The 19,947-nt window shown below is 44.6% G+C and overlaps 1 protein-coding gene across 6 annotated transcripts in view; it reads right to left on the bottom strand.

Moving 5' to 3' along the window:
• The window catches only part of EZH2 (enhancer of zeste 2 polycomb repressive complex 2 subunit), a 125,008-nt gene that overhangs the window by 76,608 nt on the left and 28,453 nt on the right, over window positions 1–19,947 (bottom strand). For 5 of the 6 annotated variants that reach the window (XM_085893452.1, XM_085893455.1, XM_085893454.1 and 2 more), the window contains exons 4-6: window positions 8,474–8,593; window positions 3,408–3,528; window positions 3,043–3,162 (exon numbers count right to left, since the gene is read on the bottom strand). In XM_085893452.1, the coding sequence (XP_085749578.1) occupies window positions 3,043–3,162; window positions 3,408–3,528; window positions 8,474–8,593 (361 nt within the window). Of the gene's footprint in view, window positions 1–3,042; window positions 3,163–3,407; window positions 3,529–8,473; window positions 8,594–16,002; window positions 16,130–19,947 lie in introns of those variants that run through there. The other variant, XM_085893457.1, reaches the window with a different exon arrangement.

Genomic DNA, 19,947 nt, shown 5'->3' with positions numbered 1-19,947 from the left:
CAGCAATTCCACCAGCCTTGAGAAGTTCAGCATGGATGCCACAGATCATTGGGGCTTTATCGCCTTTCAAATGGTTCACTGCAGCCTGTATTTCCACAAACGTGTTCCCTGCGTTTCAACAAAGCCTGTGTTCACAGTTGATTGGAGGGTCAGCAATAGGAATTGTTATACTCCTGAAATTCAACTCAACAACCAAGGGGTCAGCCTGGTACAGCCGCTCAAAGGAACCGGCGGCCTAACAGGCCTTCACTTTGGATTACTCAGTCAAGAGACTACCACTCTCTGCTGTAACTGCAACACACCGACGGACGGGCTTGGAAGAAAGCAATGCACACATTCCTCTGTAAGCAGGAGGAGAATCACTCATCCACAGGTGATGGTCTGCCACATCACCGATTCCTTGCAAACAGGCCTCCTTGTCCGCTCTCAGCACACATACAGTTTTACACCTCAGCTCCCTGAATAGCTCAGCTCTGCCATTAAGCATGGTGACCATTAAGTTTACCATTAAGCATGCAACTCTGGTCAATGGTATCCAATGTCCCTTGTGAGAAAAAGTTCCTCTTCACTTGACTGTGGTTTCCAAGACACCCACCGGCAACATCAATGATGGAAGTTTTAAAGGCACTCTACAATTCTTCAGGACTCCCCAGAATACCCAAACCGAGCTGTTTGACCCCCCCCCCCAAAAAAACAGCACAAAGACCCCCATAAATTTCCACTCAGGCTGTTCGCAAACTTTTCAGCTACCCTCTTATCCCTGAGCTTGTGAACATCCAGCCTAGGCTGGGATGGTATCATTCTCCTGCATTTAAGCTACAACTTCAGAGATGCAACAACAAGCCTGTAGTTCGTATTGAGGAAGTGGGCACTCCAGTAGACCCTGCAGTTCTGAATCATCCTGCAGCGACCATCGACGAGTATATGGTTGATCTTCTTTGCCACTCCACCAGCATTGGAATACCAAATCCAGTGATGAGCCTGTGGGTGCTGAAACCATGATCCAGCCATCCTTAGTTCATGACAACTTGCAAAGTTCCTTGCAAAAAGGAACTTAGTGCTATTCTGGTTCACAGCTCCAGACCCATGGGGACCAACACATGTCTCATAATCATCCCTATCAGTTCCAGTCGATATATTGAAATCCCCCAAGACTAGAAGAGCATCTCATCTGGAGTACCGATCAACCACAGACTCGAGTATGGCATAGAATGCCTCCTTCACATTGAGATAATTAGCCTCCATTGGAGCATATATAGAGACCAGTGAAATGACACCGAAGGAGTGACGAATCTTCAGCTTCATAATACGCTTCCTGACTGGTGTTACCTCAATTATCATGGGAGTCATCTTATTGGACATCGCCACAGCAACCCCTTGGGCATGGTAACCATCAGAGCAACCAGACCAGTGGTAGGTGTAACCACCCGCCATGATCTCACCACCGTCCGGTCTCCGAACCTCAGAGAGTGCTGCATTACCAATGTTCAAACGCTGGTGCTCAGATGATAGCAGAGACAGGTGATCATCTTCTCTTTGGGAAAGGAAATTCCAGGCACCCACCCAAAGGGACTGCCTCAGGTTAACCCAAGAAGACCGCAGTCTAGTGGACTATTCCACCCCAACACACACTACCGTAATCCAACCTGTGAAGGCTACCCCGTGTTTTTCCTCCAATCATCAAAGAGTGGGGATCCTGAAGACTTTGTCCCAATCCCGTCATCCGCTGAGCTGCCCTACGCAGGGCAGCTGCATAGGAGGTACTCCCACGGAGTGGGTTTTCAGTTTTCTTTTCATTTTAGTGCATTTTGCAGAGTGGTGTTTTTATGGTGGCCAGAGTGCAAATCCTGCCACCAACCTCCAAGGAAAAGTTACCCACTGCAGGAGGACATCTGCAGACGCAGTTGTGCACCAGATATAGTTGGCCGTTGGCTCACAAGGAACTCCTCCCGCCCTTTGACAGGATTTGTTTTTAATCTTGCTGGATGTGCATATCCATACATCCTCCTCACCAGGAGGATCTGGTGGGGTGAGCCAGTTTCGTCGCTGACACTCAACCATGAACAGGTTAGTGCAGGTTTTACAGGATACCTGGAGCAAGTCACAGGACCGATCTGGCCTGACCGGACAATCTGGGTTGGGTGCCACCATATCGGCCAGGCTACTCTGTGCCTCCCATCCACAAGCCTCCAAGTAGACAGATTATAGACAAACACCACGATGCCCAGGGGAGAGAGAGAGAGAGAGAGAGAGAGAGAGAGAGAGAGAGAGAGAGAGAGAGAGAGAGAGAGAGAAAAAGAGAGAGAGAGAGAGAGACAGAGAGAGAGACAGAGAGAGAGAAAAGAGAGAGAAAAAGAGAGAGAAAAAGAGAGAGAGAGAGAGAGAGAGAGAGAGAGAGAGAGAGAGAGAGAGAGAGAGAGAGAGAGAGAGAGAGAGAGAGAGAGAGAGAGAGAGAGAGAGAGAGAGAGAGAGAAAAAGAGAGAGAAAAGAGAGAGAGAGAAAGAGAGAAAAGAGAGAGAAAAAGAGAGAGAAAAAGAGAGAGAAAAAGAGAGAGAAAAAGAGAGAGAAAAGAGAGAGAAAAAGAGAGAGAAAAAGAGAGAGAAAAAGAGAGAGAAAAGAGAGAGAGAGAGAGAGAGAGAGAGAGAGAGAGAGAGAGAGAGAGAGAGAGAGAGAGAGAGAGAGAGAGAGAGAGAGAGAGAGAGAGAGAGAGAGAGAGAGAAAAAAAAAAGAGAGAGAGAGAAAAAGAGAGAGAGAGAAAAAGAGAAAGAGAGAGAAAGAGAAAGAGAGAAAGAGAGAAAGCTCCCCAAATGTGAAATATAGGACTTCCAAAATGACGTATGAATGCTAACAATGCCTTTGATGCATATCCTGTGTGTGCGTTCGCAGCGACTCGGTTCAGCTCGCCGGGCACTTTGGACCTGCTGTTGTGAGCGTGAAATCTAATTCAAATAGTCTTTTTCAAATAATTTTCAACATTTAGATGAAAGATTGAGTTTGAGATGTGGGAGGTGTAATAGTGCTGGATAAGTAGTAGTATAGTACCTTCCCTCCGGTTCTCTTGATCTAATGAAGTTTCATCATGCTCTTCTTCATCCTCATCTGGATATTGCTCTAGAGCTTTTACAAGCTCTACAAATATCTCATCATTGATAAAGCCACATTCTGAAATATGGGCAAAGAAAAGGGACATGCTGAATAAAATTTAAGTAATAGTGTGCATCAGACATCTCAATCTTTTTGAAAGCAGTAACCTGTTGATGATAAAACTTTTTACACCTTGAATTTTAACCTCAGATCACGTGACTAGCAAGTGCACAGTACACAATACACCTCGACCAGCACAATGCACACCTATGTGGGCGAAGTCTCTCAAGAACAAGTAAATTTTTGTATTCTGAGATTCTCACCTCGATCTCCATGGACCTTGCCATCATAGTTCTTGATGAGTTCTTCAATGAACGCTCCATCTTGTTCAAGAACTTCATCCCCCATGTAAGGAATGTTATGCAAGACAGTCTCATCCTCTACCTAGCAAGAAGGAAAGAACAGAAAGGAGTGTATAAAACAATCTTGTTCCTCAATGTGAAACCAGAGGGAAAAAAACATCATGCATTGAAGGAGTATCACTGAGATAATTACTACGGAATGGTAAACACTTTTTTTTTTTTACATGTGAAAATGTTCTCTGTGTATGTTTTTCATATTTTGTAAAGAAGTGAACATACCAAAAAGAAACAAATAAATAAATAAATAAATAAAAACTTTGACCTCATCAGCAATCAAATCACCGGAAACCGGAAATGCATAGCATTCCAGAAGGATTTCTAACCTCCATTGGTGTGGAAGGTATAATCATGACAACCCAACAAGAGAAAAAAACTGCATTTATAATTCATGCTAGCTCTAATTTAACGTAAGTGCAACGTGACAGTGCTGACACATGAAGGGTTTTCACAGATTCAGAAGAAAGAAATATTTGTGGGGGGTGGGGGGGTGGGGGGGTAGATATTACCTTAGAACAGATAGTAATGTATAGATTAGTATAATCCATGTATGAGTAGTTAGCCAATCTCAATGTAAAATAAGCAGGGAAATGTAGCTTAAGGATTGTCTTGCTTAAATGTGCACCATACGGAGGGTGGTGCAGTGTAATAATTAATTAACGTTTAAGGTTAAGGAATCGTACATACAACCGCTAGTATATGCCCTGGTGAGGCACAGAGGTGGGGCCTTGTCAACATTCAGGAAGGTGAAAAGGGTGAAAGGGGGCATATCCTGGTCCAGAAAAGAGGGAAAGAGTTTGATCACCCCTGAGGGGAGGAGCCTCAACACCTCCAGAGGGGTGGAGTTTCATCACCCCATAGGGGAGGAGCCTGGGGAATCATTTTCTCATGAGAGTTGGGATCGGCACAAAGCAAAAAGGAAGAGGAAGTTGGTCTAGAGAAAAATGGTTGCCCTGTCCGTCATGCCTGCTTCATCGTCCTGCCTGCCTGCTCATGTCCTGCTTCGTCGTTCCAGTTGACCTGCTTCATCACCCTGCCCATGGGCTTCAGCACCTGCTCATCACCTGTTCATCTCTCCTGCTCGTGGAGCTGCTCCCTCCTCATCCACCAGCAGCTAAGGTCTCACCCGGGTTTTCGTCCCTCTGAATGTCGGGGCGTCGTTTCAATGGGAAAAAGGGGGAAAGGTTCCCGGCGGTTCGTGATTCATAAGGGAACAATGAAAAATCCTGTAAAAATAAAATAAAATAAAATAAAAAAAAAACACAAACCCCCCCCCTACAAATACGCTACCAAAAGAACCAAAGTACACGCAAGAAAAACCACAGAAACAAACCGTGAATACGCGAAGCAAAGGGCCATGAATGTGGAAGTGTTGGGATTTGTACCTTTTTCTTTAAAGCTTTTGTTTCTTCCCAAACTCAATTCACTCAACTGCAGTTAATTAAAATATATTCCTGCTTGCTGTTCCACAGGAACATTGTGTATGAGATAAGTGTCGTCAACCTTGAATGATCCAAAAGAACAATGTGTAATTGGATCTGGGAGGAAAACCTCAGGTCCAGCTTATCTGTTTTGATATACTGATGTTGAAAGACATAAACCAGTTGGTAGACAGCTGGTCCGGGGATGAAAGAAAGGACTATGATGTAATGGAATTTGTTGGAGATAAAACCGCATATACAAGGGAATGACTCGGCCATTAGGGCAGAACATTCTCTGAGGCTCGTCAATTGCTAATTGGTGTTCCTGGTGTTTTCTGCTCTCCGTGCGGCCGCATGTATTGAAAGATAATAAACAGTTTTCTCTCAAGTACATCAATGTCTTCATGCCTCAGTAAAGGGTGATCGACACCTCGACAGAAGCAGGTCACATTTTAGGAACCGCAAATACTTGTGCATAGGGTTTATTTATTTTAAATAAGATTGCGTAAGATTCGGAAAGGGAAGGTTGAAGTAAAATCGTGGAGGTGTATGGTGAATTTGGATCAGTAAACATGAAGTGAGGCCGATGGATCAATGAAAAGTACCAATAAGAGGGTAGAGAGACATGTGGTTACAGGAAGTGTATAGATAGAAAGGATACAAGGAAGATTATTATTTGATGCATTTTTGAAGATTAGGTAAGATTCGGGAATGGTAGGTTGGAAGACGAAGAAGAAGACGAAGACGAAGACGAAGCAGACGAAAACAAAGAAGCAAAAGAAGACGAAGAAGAAGAAGACGACGACGAAGAAGAAAAAGAAGAAGAATCGGCTCTTGTGGGTATGCAAGGAGAAAGGTAGTTCTTTGGGGTTTTTTTTCTTTTAAACTTAAGAAAAAAAACAGTGTTCAGTTGGGAGAGACAGGGGTGTTGGGAAAGTGGGGAAAATAGGAATTGATGGTAATAGGGAGAAAATACAAGTAAAAATGATAGTACACAGAGGGGAAGGATGGGTAGGCCTCAAGGAACCCGGTAAGACAAGGTCGACGAAAACTCATAAAATAGCATGATTTTTGAAACAAAACCGAACTAGGAACATGCAGTAACATGTAGGTGAGAGAATAAACAGTTAAACGGGACAAATAATGTCCGGAAACTTAACTTTGAGAAAGTGGGCAGAGAGCCCTGAGAGAACCTGCCATTGCTGCAAACCCAGAACCGGAAGTTTGTTTAATATTCATAATGATTCTGATATTTATTTTTTAGAGTCCTCGGGTCCTAAGTTCAAGCCCCGTTGGCTGTTGAATTAAGACCAGGTGGGGTCGACTCAGCCTGTCATCCTTCAGAGGTTGGTGAAATGAGTACCAGTGTACTGGTAGAGGGGCACAGCATCAGTGGCACAGCGATGCTCCAAGAAATGATAGCGACCTGGCAGCCCAAGCTGCCATATGCAAGAACAGAACAAAACAAATCCCAGGCATCCTCTCATTCACCCCTCATTCCTCCCCACACCCACTGTTTTGTCCAAGTCTCCCTATATTTCATCCTTCAACTCAGCTGTTAGTGCCATAGCACCCCCCCCCCCATGCTTGCTGTTCCTTTTGTTCTGTTGTGCACCGATCTGTTCAGTGTTCTAGCTCTTACACGAGCCTTGACTATGTATACACAAAAAAAAATAGAATGGCACTCTTCGACATCGTGAAGTAGATCAATATGCCTCTGCCCACATCATCACATCATTATACATACTTGTACCAAGTTTGATTTAAATTCCTACAGCTATCCTCAACCATCACATTGTTACCTGACATGACCTCTGACGTTTGACCTCATGATGATGAAATCAAATCTTCATCTTTACATCACTACATACTTTGACTTGGATCCCTTCAGCCTTTTTTTTTTCATATACCATGTCGAGGCTCGTATAAGAGCTAATACACAAACATATAACAAGACAAGAGACAAGAATGGTGGGAGAGGGAAGCACAAAACAGTGGGGAGCAGAGACAATAGGAGATCTGTGGAAGGGAGGGGGATGGGGCGGGGTACACAAGATGGTACTACAGGGACTTTCAGGAAGGAAAACAGGGAATTTGAAGGAGGTGGGTTTTTGGTGGATTTATGGGTGTGGTAAAGATCAATATTTTGGATGGGAAAAGATACAAGATAGTGGTGAACGGCTGTTTTCAAGACCTGGAGGGAGGAGTGGGATTGAAGAGTGTGTGGGAGTTTGTTCCAGAGGTGGGGAAAAAACAGGAATGAAAGAGTGAAGGTGGCAGTAATTCTTGATATTGGTAGTTTTACCAGAAGGGGTTTTTTGGCAGACCTTGAGCACCCTGAGGGAATATAGGAGGGACAGATCACAGAAAGAGCAGGGGAGACAAGGTCAGAGAGTAGACAGTAGAAGACAGAAAGACCACCAACCTGCCTCCAGTGAGAGACCCAAAGACTCAGCTTCAACGCAGGAGATACCAATTTATAGCCGTTCTCAAGTCATCACATTAACGAAAACCTATCATGGACGGCCAATCCGAAAACATAATGCCTCCGGCGACTTCCTCGGCAAAGGCATAAAAATGCGCTCACCTTTTACACAATAACCCTGCTTTTACAATGAGCGACCTTGCAAAAATAGGGTATCAAGAAGAGTAATTTTTTTATTTTTTTTTTAACAGAGCTTGCCCTTCACAAGGCCAAAGGGCACTTCCTCTCGGTGGAAGCTGCAAACAGCAGGCAAAAAGGCGAATAGCACAATAATATAGAGTGAATTATTTATAAAATACTTTAAAACTTCAGTGTGCAATGCAGTCAGGAGAAATACTGCATTTTGATGGTAATCACCGATTTGATCGCTGAACTAAGATTCGTCTGAGTGGAATGATCTGAGAAAACTACCCTCTACAATCTAGATAAGATGACATCCATATTTATAAATGACAGTGATGAGTCAGATAACTGGTGTGAGATCAGGTTTAAAATGAAATAGGAAAATAGTTTTCATACTTGTTACATTTTTAGCTTCTGCTTTGGTTTGTCATAGCGATGAATCTGAATCCACACCAAAAAAAAAAAATAAAAAAAAAATAAAAAAAATAAACTCACTGGTCATTGCAACAGCCGAATGGCAAAACCAGCATGCTTTCATTACGGTTCCACAGCACATTGAGGCAAAGTACAATAAATAATGCACAAACTACCTGTGGATGTTTATCCTCTTCAAAATTAAATGTGGAGATAAAACAAGATTTCCAACACACAGGCCCAGATTCACATCATCTGCATTTTCTCCAAAATATGTAAATTCAACATTTTCCAAAAAGTAACATTTCTTAAAGTAAGTAAAACTTCCTCTTTCTCTCTCCACTTCCTGAGCAAAGTAAACCCAGGACCTCAAAATGGATTACTATCGAGAAAGGTCCCTTTGCTCTAAATGCTTGTTTGCATGGAACATCCTTGTTTGCTGCATACTTCTTCAACAATGAAAGAATTTTCATTAGCAATAAAAAAAAAACATTAACAGATACCCTGACACCAGACATCATGCTTACCATAAAGTTTTGCTGCAGTGGAGACCAGGAGTACATGACAGGTATGGAAGCCATGGCATTGAGAGTTCTCAGGTGTACTGTTTGTATAGCGTAACCCCCAACAACGCACTCCACAGCACACTGTCACAACAAAACAAGAAATTCTCACTTTAAAAAACTTCTCTCATCGAGATACTGATGTTCACATCAAAAGGAAAAACAACATGCCCTCCCATACTGGATATATTATTTAATTAAACAAACCAGGATATTGCATTGTGACCTTAAACATGCTTCTCTCTCGACAAAGTGCAAATTCAAAGCTGATAAACATCCATTTTGAATTTGGAATGCTATTATTTCAATTTGATGGATGGAGTGGTTGAAGTGTGTGTGTGTGTGTGTGTGTGTGTGTGTGTGTGTGTGTGTGTGTGTGTGTGTGTGTGTGTGTGTGTGTGTGTGTGTGTGTGTGTGTGTGTGTGTGTGTGTGTGTGTGTGTGTGTGTATTTTGTTGTTATCGCCAAATGTGGGTTTCAGAAGATGGAACGGAGTCCACCCAGGTGTCGAAGTATCCACCTCCGTTTAAATTAAGGGATCACAATTCAGAGACCAAATTATAAAATTTTCTTGTTCTCAAAGTTTAGTTCTGAGGGCTCTTTTTCTGGATCGTTACCGAACCCTGGACAGTTTCCAACTGCAGTTTGGGTCAGGTCAGGTCAGGTATGGGAGCATGCGCCGGAGCAGCGCGTCGCACGTCCACTTTCTGCCGGTACTCCAGGGGCCTCTGTCTGGCCATCCCCCCGGCAGATGCCCGGCCCATCAACATATCCGTAAGCTGCTGAACAACCTGCTGCACCCACAAGACATGTAGTCAGCCCATTGGCCTCCTCCACTCACAAGGCTCCCTCGCCAAGATAATCTGGTGAGCAGGATCAGCGTCAGGAAAACGAGCCACATGTCCATACAGCCGCAGCTGATGCTCACGGACTATGCAAGTAACAAATCTCATTTGAGTCTCTCAGCAACTGCTCATTGGACACAAAGTCCGACTAGCGATAACCAAGGATTCTGCGAAGAGAGCTGGTACCAAGGCAATTAAGTCTCCATCTCAGATCCCTGGTCAAATTCCAAGTCTCACATCCGTAGAGCAAGACTGAAAGCGATAAGGACCTGAAGACTCGGACTTTTGTCGTCCCGCACAGGTACCGACAATCCAGTGAATCCATGACTCCCAGGCCTGACCCAGACATCCATTGACCTCTGGTTAACAGCCAGCAGAGACATGAATATCACTGCCAAGGCAAGTGAATCTCTCCATGACCTCAACATCCTCACCACAAACTGGTACAGACAGGATAGCAGCATCCAAATGTCACAGAAAGCCTGGATCTTAGTTTTGACCGAGGAAACCTGTAATCCCAGCAGCTCCGACTCTTCATTTAATACCTCGAGGACCCCCCAAAAGTATATCCAGAGCCTCCGCAAAGATGACTGCATCATCTGCAAAATGAAGGTCAGAGATCTTGATATTTCCAAATGATGCACCACAGCTTTATCTCTCTGACATCCTTCCCATAATCCAGTCAACACAAGCTCTGAATAGTGTGGGGGCCAGTACACACCCCTGACAAACTCCAGTAACAACTGGAAATAAGTCAGAGATGGTAACAACACATCTCACAGCACTCTAGCAACAGAGTATAGTTCAGACATCAGAAGGATCAGTTTGGTGGCACGCCACAAAGACAAAGAATCCTCCAGAGAGCATCCCGATTCCCTGAATCAAACGCTTTAGAGAGATCAACATAGGCTGCAAGCAGCCCCTGCTGAAACTCTCATCTGTGTTCGGTGAGGACCAGAAGAGCAAGGATGTGGTCAATCGTTGACCTCTTTAGTATCAAGCTTGTCTGCTCTGGGCACTGGAGCTCAAGCAGATGGTGGTGAACCCTATCAAGAATTATCCGAGCAAAGACCGTGCTTGGCACTGAGAGCAGTGACACCGCTCGGTAGTTGTTTCAGTCCTGGTAATCACCTTTCCCTTTCCAGTTGACAACACAGCCCCTCTTCCAGTAAGTTGGGATGATGCCTGTGTTCCAGGCAGAGCACAGAACTGCATGCAACGACATGAGTACAGCATTTCCACCAGCTTTGAGAAGTTCAGCATGGATGCCACAGACCCCAGGAACGTTACCCCCATTTCAACCAGTTCACCGCAGCTTGTGTTTCCACAAACGAAGGTGGATCACAGTTGATAGGGGGCTCAGAAATAGGGATTGAATCACCCCTGACATCAAACTCAACAGCTGGTGGATCAGCCTGGTACAGTCGCTCAACGTAAATAGACCAGCGGGTCTTCACTTCGGACTCCTCTGTCAAGAGCCAACCACTCTCCGCTCTTACTGCAGTACACCGAGGGAATTCCCCTGTAAGCAGGATGAGAATCACTTGACCACAGGTGATGCTCTACCCTCTCACAGATTCCTCGCACATAGGCCTCAATATCTACCCTCAGCGCACAAACAGTTTTACGCGTCAACTCCCTGAATAGATCAGCTCTGCCATTAAACCTGGCCCTGCGACTCTAGTCAATGGTATCCAGTGGTCCTTGAGACAAAATTCTTCTTTGCCCTCTGGTGAGTTCCATGACATCCACTGGCAACATCAAGGATGGTGGTCTTGAAGGCACTCCACAACTCTTCAGGATTCCCCCAAAGCACCCAGACCCCCCAAATCCCCACCAAGCCTGTTCGCAAACTCCTTGGCTACCCTCTCATCCTTGAGCTTGCCAACATCCAGCCGAGGCTGGGATGGTTCCATTCTCATGGATTTAAGCTGCAAATTCAGAGTTACTACAACAAGCCTGTGGTCAGTATTGAGGAACTGAGCACTCCGGTAGACCCTGCAGTTCTGGATCATTCTCCAGCGACCATCAAAGAGCACATGGTCAATCTCCTTTGTCACACTGCCAGGTCCAACACATGTCTCATAACCATCCCTATCAGTTTCAGTTGATGCAATGAAATTCCCCAAGACTAGAAGAGTATCTCGCCTGGGGCACTGATCAACCACAGACTCGAGCACGTCATAGAATACGTCCTTCATGGTGAGTAGAGATCACTCGCCTCGGTCGGAGCATATACAGAGACCAGGGAAATGACACCCAAGGAGTAACAAATCCTTCGTCTCATAATACCGTCGTGTTCAGGGGGTTTAGCCCTTCCTGGACAGATGGGAAATCTTCTCCCTTGAAGGCTACAACCGAGACTCGGAGATTAATGCACGTGCGTTAACGGGGCATAATGGTGGAGAGACGATCCACCCAGGAGGAGCATGGGCAAGAGCACAGCACAGGGGCACTGTGCCACGACAGCACAATGCTAGTATCTTAAAAGGAATACATTTGATGAAAAGAAATGAAAATTTACAACGGAAAATAATTCAGAAGATAATGGTAATAGTAATAAAATAATAAATCCTATAGTCGAGGCACCTCCTCACACAGACAAGGGTCGATGCAAAATGAAAAGAAAAACCTTCCCTCCAAACTATTCCTTTACTTAACTTGGCTCAGAGCCAATCCTTGTGGAACTGGAATCGAGGCGCTTCTCTCGTAGCCGGACGAATGCACGCCAGGCAATCCGCGAGCGGCACTCCACATAAAAGTTCAAAGCCCCAGTGTAATGGCTTCCGGTGCTCCAATAGTCATCGACCCGACCAGAATCAATAGGCCGGCATCTTACTTCACCACGCGAGCCAAACTGCCTCAACACAAATTCAATGGCAGTGTCGTCCTCTTTGGTGTGCGCTCAACCTCCGCTCTCACCTCTTCAAACAATGCACCCCATGTCTCCACTCTGATCACAGCTCTCCCAAAATGCCAAGCCAAATCCTTCTTCCTCTTAAAATGCGCAACCTCTTTCCTTTGACCTCGATCACGCAGATATATCGTCGTTTACAGTAGTCGAAGCCTCTCACCATACGCAAGCCCACGCCTTCTTCCTCTTAAGATGCGCAACCTCTCCTGTGTACTCTCTTTTTCTCGCCCATCTCCTCTGTCCTATATATCCTCTGCCTCCGGGCGTGGCCTGCTCGCAGCAAACCCGGGAAGGCGGGGCTTCTCCTGCTCAGCTAGCTTCTGACATTACGCCCACCAATCATCCCTCGGGGCGTGACTTCACTTGGTGTGAACCTTTGAAGGCGGGGCTTTCTGTCAGTTTGTTGTGGTTTCAGGGACGAGTTCCCCACCTTTATTGCCGATCTTGGAATATAAAAACAAAGGGAAAAATCAGAGGGCAATCACATACTGGGGAACTTATTCCTACTCCCGAGACGAATCAACATCGCACTACCCCTCGTGTGGTGACACGTAACACTTAAGCTCAGATTCCCTACTTACTCCCAGAGATACCTTCTCCTCGTCCACAGACCAAGCAACTCTACACAATGCTATATTCCCTATTAGATTCCTCCATCTACCCCCACATTCGTAGCAATAAGTGCGTTGACCGGTGTTTCCTCAATTATCATTGGACTCAACTTATTGGACACAGCTTATTGGACACAGCTTCAGCAACTCCTTGGGCGTGGTAACCATCAGAGCGACCAGACAAATCGTAGGTGTAACCACCCGCTATGATCTTTCCACTGTCCGGTCTCCACACCTCTGAGAGTGCCCTCTCAGAACCAAATGCGGTTCCTTTGTATTCAATATTCCCAGGTATGGTTTTTAAGATCTCTGTGAAGTTGTTCTTCATCAATCACATTTCTCCAGATATCTCTGCGACCATTTCGGTGTTATTCAGCTTCCAGGATCTTTTCTCTTCCTTTATGAGATCCTGGTGTTTGGTCGTCTTCTTTATTTCTGCATTGTTTAGGCCAAAATTTCTGGGCATTGAAAGCTCAATTAGCAATGCCTTCTTTTCCTTTTTCAGTGCCTCTAGAAAGTCTACACCCCCTTTCCATTTTTTCACCTTTTGTTGCCTTATAGCCCGGAATTAAATTATACTAGCGATACCCGTGCATATGCACGGGATAGCAGTACAACATAGCTGGTAGCAAACGACAGACCATACACGGGGAATGACAAAAATACGCATTGTGCAAAATGCAAGTGGTACTATGGAACGCCAAGACTTCCCAAACATTGTCGGCATGTCCGCTAAGTGCCACAGCAATTTCATAGGGTTCATGTGACGGCGAGCCGAGTTTTTAGTGTGCAAGCTTGGTATTATAATAGAGATCAAATCAGACTTTGTCCACCTTCCTTTACACATCATAACCCACAACTTCCAAGTGAGAAATAAATTCTACCAATTTCAGAAAATTAAATAATAATACAAAACTAGAATATCTTGGTTGGAAAAGTGTCCATCCCTCTCATAATAGCAATTGTAAATTAGCTCAGGTGTAACCAATCACCTTCAAAATCACACACCAATTAATTGGCCTGCACCTGTGTAAAATTGTAGTGATTATGATTATTTCAGGATAAAATCCACTGTTCCTGCAGGTTTCCTCTGCCGGGTAGTGCCATTTCACAACAAAGACTCAACCATGAGCATCAAGGAGCTTTCAAAAGAGCAAGATGGCATGGAGTTGTGTAAAGGCACAGATCAGGGGATGGGTATAAAATATTTCAAAGGCCTTGATTATTCCTTGGAGCACAGAAAAAACAATCATTAGAAGTGGAAGGCGTATGGCATCACCAAGACCCTGCCTAGAACAGGCCGCTCCTCCAAACTGGGTGACCAAGCAAGGAGAAGACTGATCAGAGAGGTCAGCAAGAGGCCATTGGCAACTTTGAAAGAGCTACATGCCTTTATGGCAAAGACTGATCACTGTGTGCATGTGACAACGATATCCCAAGCACTCCACAATTCTGGCCTGTACAGTAGGGTCGCAAGAAGGAAGCAATTACTCAAACAAGCCCACCTTGGGTCCCATTTGAAGAATGCAAAAAAACCACTGGAGATTATGAAGCCATAGGGCCAAACATTTGGTGGTCTGATGAAACCAAGATGGAACTTTTTGGCCTAAAAGCAAAATGTTACATTTGACACAAACCCAAACACTGCACATCACCCAAAGAACACCATCCCGACTGTGCAGCATGGTGGTGGTGGCAGCATCATGTTATGGGGATGTTTCTCATCAGCAAAGAGTGGGGTACTTGTTAGGATAGAAGGGAAAGTAGTTGGAGCAACAAAAACCAGAAAAATCCGAGAGGAAAACCTGCTTCCCTCTGCAAGAAAGCAGAAATTGGGATGGAGGTTCACCTTTCAGTATGACAACGACCCAAAGCACACAACCAAAGCTAAGGAACAAAAAGATGAATATCTTTGAGTGGCCAAGTCAGAGCCCTGACCTAAATCTAATCGAAAATCTGTGGCATGACTTGAAGATTGCTGTCCATCAACACTCCCCATGCAAAAATCGACTGAACTTCAACAGTTATTGTACAGAAGAATGGGAAAATATTGCCAAAGCAAGGTGTGCAAAGTTGGTGGAGACCTATCCCAACAGACTCACAGCTGTAATTGCTGTCAAAGGTGCTTCCACCAAGTAGTAACTCAGTGGGGTGGACATTTATCTAACCAAGGTATTATAGTTTTGTGTTTTTTATTTTCTGAAATTTGTAGAATTTGTTTTTTAACTTGGAGTTTTCGGATACGTTGTATACATCGTATCTGATTTCATGTGTACATCGTATCTGATGTCTGAAAAAGTCTGATTTCATGCAATTTAATTCCAGACTATAAAGCAACGAAAGGTGAAAAATTTGAAAGTGGGTGTAGACTTTCTACAGGCACTGTATACCTAAGTTCTATATCCAGTCACAATGCTTCCCTTTGCAATAATCATGCTTGATGGGATTGTCAGGTCATAGTGAGCATCACTTCCCCATTTTCAATTATCACTTTGGGTTCATATTCCCATGAATTTTCTGAAACTAGGAAAATGAATTTTTTGCAGATGTACCCATGGATTACTCTGCATACTCTGTTGCGCCTTTGTGGGTACAGCTGTTCGATCCCGATAGGTGATGACTCGTATTGTCCATTTCTACATGACAAAATCTACACCTGTCTGACTCAGTTCTGCTACTTTATTAATGCCATTCACATAGTGTCCCTGGTATTTGGTATTTATCATCATTCGTTCTCCATCCCAATTCAGCTGACCATTTCTCCATTTCAATGATCCTTCTTTGTCTATGCCTAGTATGTACAACTTTTTTTTAATATCTTCCTGCTGTTTTATCATTTTTCCAGTTGTATGTGTATATGTTGATATTTTGTGTTAATTTTATTTTGTCTTTTTTGCAATCGTTGGGGCTGTACATTATTCGTTGGCATTTTGGTTTCTTGTGTGACAATCTTCTGCTTGCACCTGTGTTTAGAAAAAAAATGAAAAGTTTGTGGATGTATGTATGTACAGTGGCCTGCAAAAGTATTCACCCACAACCCCCCGACCCCACCTCCAAAGTTTTCACATATTGATGCCACTTGTGGGCTTGGGAGCCTAGGGTCCTGAGTTCAAATCCTGCTCACCTGTTGAATTAATACCAGGTGGGGTTAACTCGGCCTGTCATCCTTCCGAGGTCGGCAAAATGAGTGCCAGCATGCTGGTACACTGTGTCAGAGTGGCAACCCGTCCAGGATTGTGCCCAACAGCCAAGGAGACTGCTTATGCAGCGCCAACGCTCTGCACAGAGTATGGTCCCAGTGGATGGATGGATGCCACTTGAGCTTATTACCCTGCGCTCGTGAAGCAAAAAGCAGAGTTAGGCATTCGGTTGCGTACGTGCGTGTCTGCATTTTTAAAATTCATTTTCTCGGCAACCGTTGATGCGATTGACATGAAAATTTACCATCAGAGTGCGTCTGCCTGTGGATTTTTATGATTTTATTCAGAATGACGACCTCATAGGTTACGTGGTATGGGCGCCATCTTGGAAAAACGTTGCACCTTGATATCACTCAAACCGCTCAATGGGGAAAAAAATTGAAGCATGGCTCATTGTCAAGTACTCCCAATGGGGAATAATATATGTTAATGATGTCATCAGTGCCTTCATTGTGACATCACAATTTGACAAGTATAACACTTGATCTGATCAGTATGAAAAAAAATAAATCCTCTGCAACTGTTAATCTGATGGACACAATTTTCAGAATACGAGCAGCTCCTCCTGCAGAATTTTTTTAATGATGATAATGACATCGTGTCACATGATACAGGCGCCACCTTGGAAAAAAAAAAAATCGAAAAAAGTTGGACTTCTATATCTCCGAAACCGCACCAAAGAAAAAATTTAAACATGGCACATTGTCAAGTACTCCCCTTGGGGAATAAGATATGTGAAAGATGAGGTCATCAGTGCCTTAATTATGACATAATTTGACAACTACAACGCTCGATTCGATCAGTATGAATTTTATTTCTCTGCAATTCTTGGTCCGATTGACAAAATCTTCACTAAAGGAATGCCTCCACCTGCAGAATATGTTGATGATAATGATGTCACGGGTCATGTGGTACAGGCACCATCTTGGAAAAACTTCCTACCTCGATATCTCTGAAACCACTCCATGGAAAAAAAATTGAGACCTGGCTCGTTGTCAACTACTCCCCATGGGGAATAAGATATGTTAATGATGATGCCATCGGTATTTATCGAGCGAACGACGCTTCAAAAAGACCTACAACCGGTGCCTTCGTAATGGCATCATAATTCGACAAGTACAATACTTATCCGATTATAAGGAATTATTTTTTTGTTTCTCAGTAACTGTTGGTGTGATGGACACAAAATTTTCACCACAGGAGCACCTCCTCCTTTGGAATATTTTAATGATAATCAAGATGTCATAGGTCATGTGATCCAAGCACCATCTTGGAAAAAAAAAAATGTTGCACCTCAAAATCTCCAAAACTGCCCCATGGAAAAAAAAATTGAAATGTAGCTCATTGTAAAGAACTCCGTATGGGGAATTGGTGTAGTTACCGATGACGTCGTTGGTGCCATAATGACGTCACAATTAGACAGGGACAACACTTGGTCTGATCGGTTTGTAGTTTCTAGAGTGTGATCTATGCAGCAATTATATTTGAGAATATAAATTTATGATGTCATTACTTACATGTTCTGGCAGCCATATTGGATCAATGAAAAATAAACCTTCAAAAACAGAAGAGTTGGCACACACCAAATTGACTGCATCAGGTAAGTATTGTTGTGGATCTCCGCCACTCTGGCGTGCGGACGACCGCTTTTATCCTGATTTGCGGCCGCACGCGCCCACCGGACGTGGCAATCCAGTCGCAGCTTTTCGGATAAACGCCGAAACCCAGCTACGGGTGTTGTTAACCACACCATAAATCAGCCAACTCTTCTGTCCACGCGCGACAGGGTTGATCGCCGAATTGTCGATGTACCTAATTATTCGCGCAGACAGAAATGCCGGGGATTTACACCTCAACGGAGCCTGCACGAAAACGAGCCGCTTTTAAGCAGCTCGTTCGGTTTGCGATTGCCGAGCGGTTATATAATCGCCAAGCCCCGTCGGACCCGATTACTTTATCGGTGTTAAAAACCAGTTAATATTCTGAACGCAATTATGGCAGTTCAATGGAGGAAGGGACGCAACGAGCAGGTGAATATTCAAACAATGGGGGCATTTATTTCCAATGCAGGCACGTATGCAATGAATGGGGGTAAGGGACAGGACACGAGCAAAAAGATCTACAACCGTTGTCTATTATTATTTGCATGCACTTATAACAATTCTCTACTTAAGGGACAAGGCGCCACAGACTTCCATGCAAAAACCCCAGAAAAGAAAAGGGAGAACTGGGCCCGTAGGCCTTTAATGTTCCTCGGAGCTTGGAAGACCGAAGGAGCTCCGCGAGGCCGTGCAGGTTACCTTGTCGCCCTGGAGACGACTCGATGGGTCTTTCGGTCGGCGACCCTCCGTACGTCTCGTCGTCAACATGGCAGCTGGTGTAACGGCGGCTTGGTTGGTCCAGGCCTAGCCGCGCGGCCTGGTCGATCGGGCCTGGCCGACGAAGCTTCAGAGGAGCGAACGGGCCTTGCTCTTTTGGAGTTGATGCTCTTTTAAGAGCCCGCTCACTCCTCAGCGTCGCTCGGACCGTCCCGGGCCCCTTTATTCCCAACGATCAGTTCCATTTAGCCGGTACGTCCTTGGCCGTGTCGCTCGGCTGCATCCGATCCGGTAAAGTGATCCGATCCAAGTGATCCAGTTTGGACAAGGCGTACCGAGGGCGTGTTCCCCGGTAACTAAATCACGTGATTAATTATGTAACCCGATTAACCCATAGACGGAAGGACCCTAGGTCACGCGGTTGAGTTATTGGCATCCACGACCGGTTAAGCGACCCGCTGCATCACGGAATTATCAGTGTGCGATGGCCTACAATTCCGGGGAGTCTGGTGGGAGCAGAGATAGCTCCCCCCCTTAGTGGTCTTCTCACCCGACCCCTGGCCCGCAACAATATGTACTTGCTGTCACCACCTAATGTACCGCCATACGGTACTTGGCTTCAATATCAGGGAACACACAAAATGATCGGAGGCATTGCACAACAAAATATTTGTGCCAAAGTTTATATGTAGCAGTGCAAAGGAAATGGTATGGATATGCAAGACTTGTGACTTTGCTCTGAAAAGAGGGAAGGTGCCTGCTCAGGCCAAAGCAAACAACTTGGATCTTTCTTTCTTTTTTTGTATCCATTGTCGAGGCTCATATGGGAGCGAACACACAACACACAGCAAGGGGGGCAAGAGACAAGAGGGGTGGGAGAGGGAATGACAAAACAGTGGGGAACAGAGACATTAGGAGATCTATGGAAGGGAGATGGAATACGAGATGGACACCAAAGGGACTTTCAGGAAAGATCTCATTGATATCCCAGCAGAATTGCCAGATTTAAATCTCACCAAGGATCCTGCTCATGAAAATGGTGGCACTACTTTGTGGTAAGCAACGTACAATTCACAGGTCTGCAGTTAAAATGTACCCACAGATCGCAAACCTGTGTGCATCCTACTGCCGAGGTTGCCATCTCAATCCCAGATAGTTCCAATAAAGATCAAGAGAAAGCCGTGTTACAAAGAGCACATGTACCAGTATGTACAACCTGCTAAAGTTATGACTGCCCTGCAGTGGTTGAAGGCAAACAATCCACTGTATGCCAACATCGAGATCAACCACAACTAGCAGGATAATGCTGCACAAGATGACGCTGATCTCTGGGAAGCATTGTCATGCTCACAGCACTGTACATGAGTGCTACTAGCAAGCAGTGAAACCAACACTGTACACCAAGGGAATTGCAAGTTATGCATTATTTGTACACATTTATATCGTGTGTTTGAGTGTGTACCTGTTTCTATTGGTGTGTATTAAATGGAGTACTCACATACACTCTCCATACATGCAGAATGCCTACCAGACGTACAAACCATGGAAGTG

Source organism: Eptatretus burgeri, chromosome 8, assembly GCF_056783735.1.
Source record: "Eptatretus burgeri isolate ZD-2024b chromosome 8, Ebu_testis_v1, whole genome shotgun sequence".
Lineage (NCBI taxonomy): Eukaryota > Metazoa > Chordata > Myxini > Myxiniformes > Myxinidae > Eptatretus > Eptatretus burgeri.
Note: the sequence above shows the minus strand (reverse complement) of the source record. Positions and strands in the feature narration are given on the sequence as shown.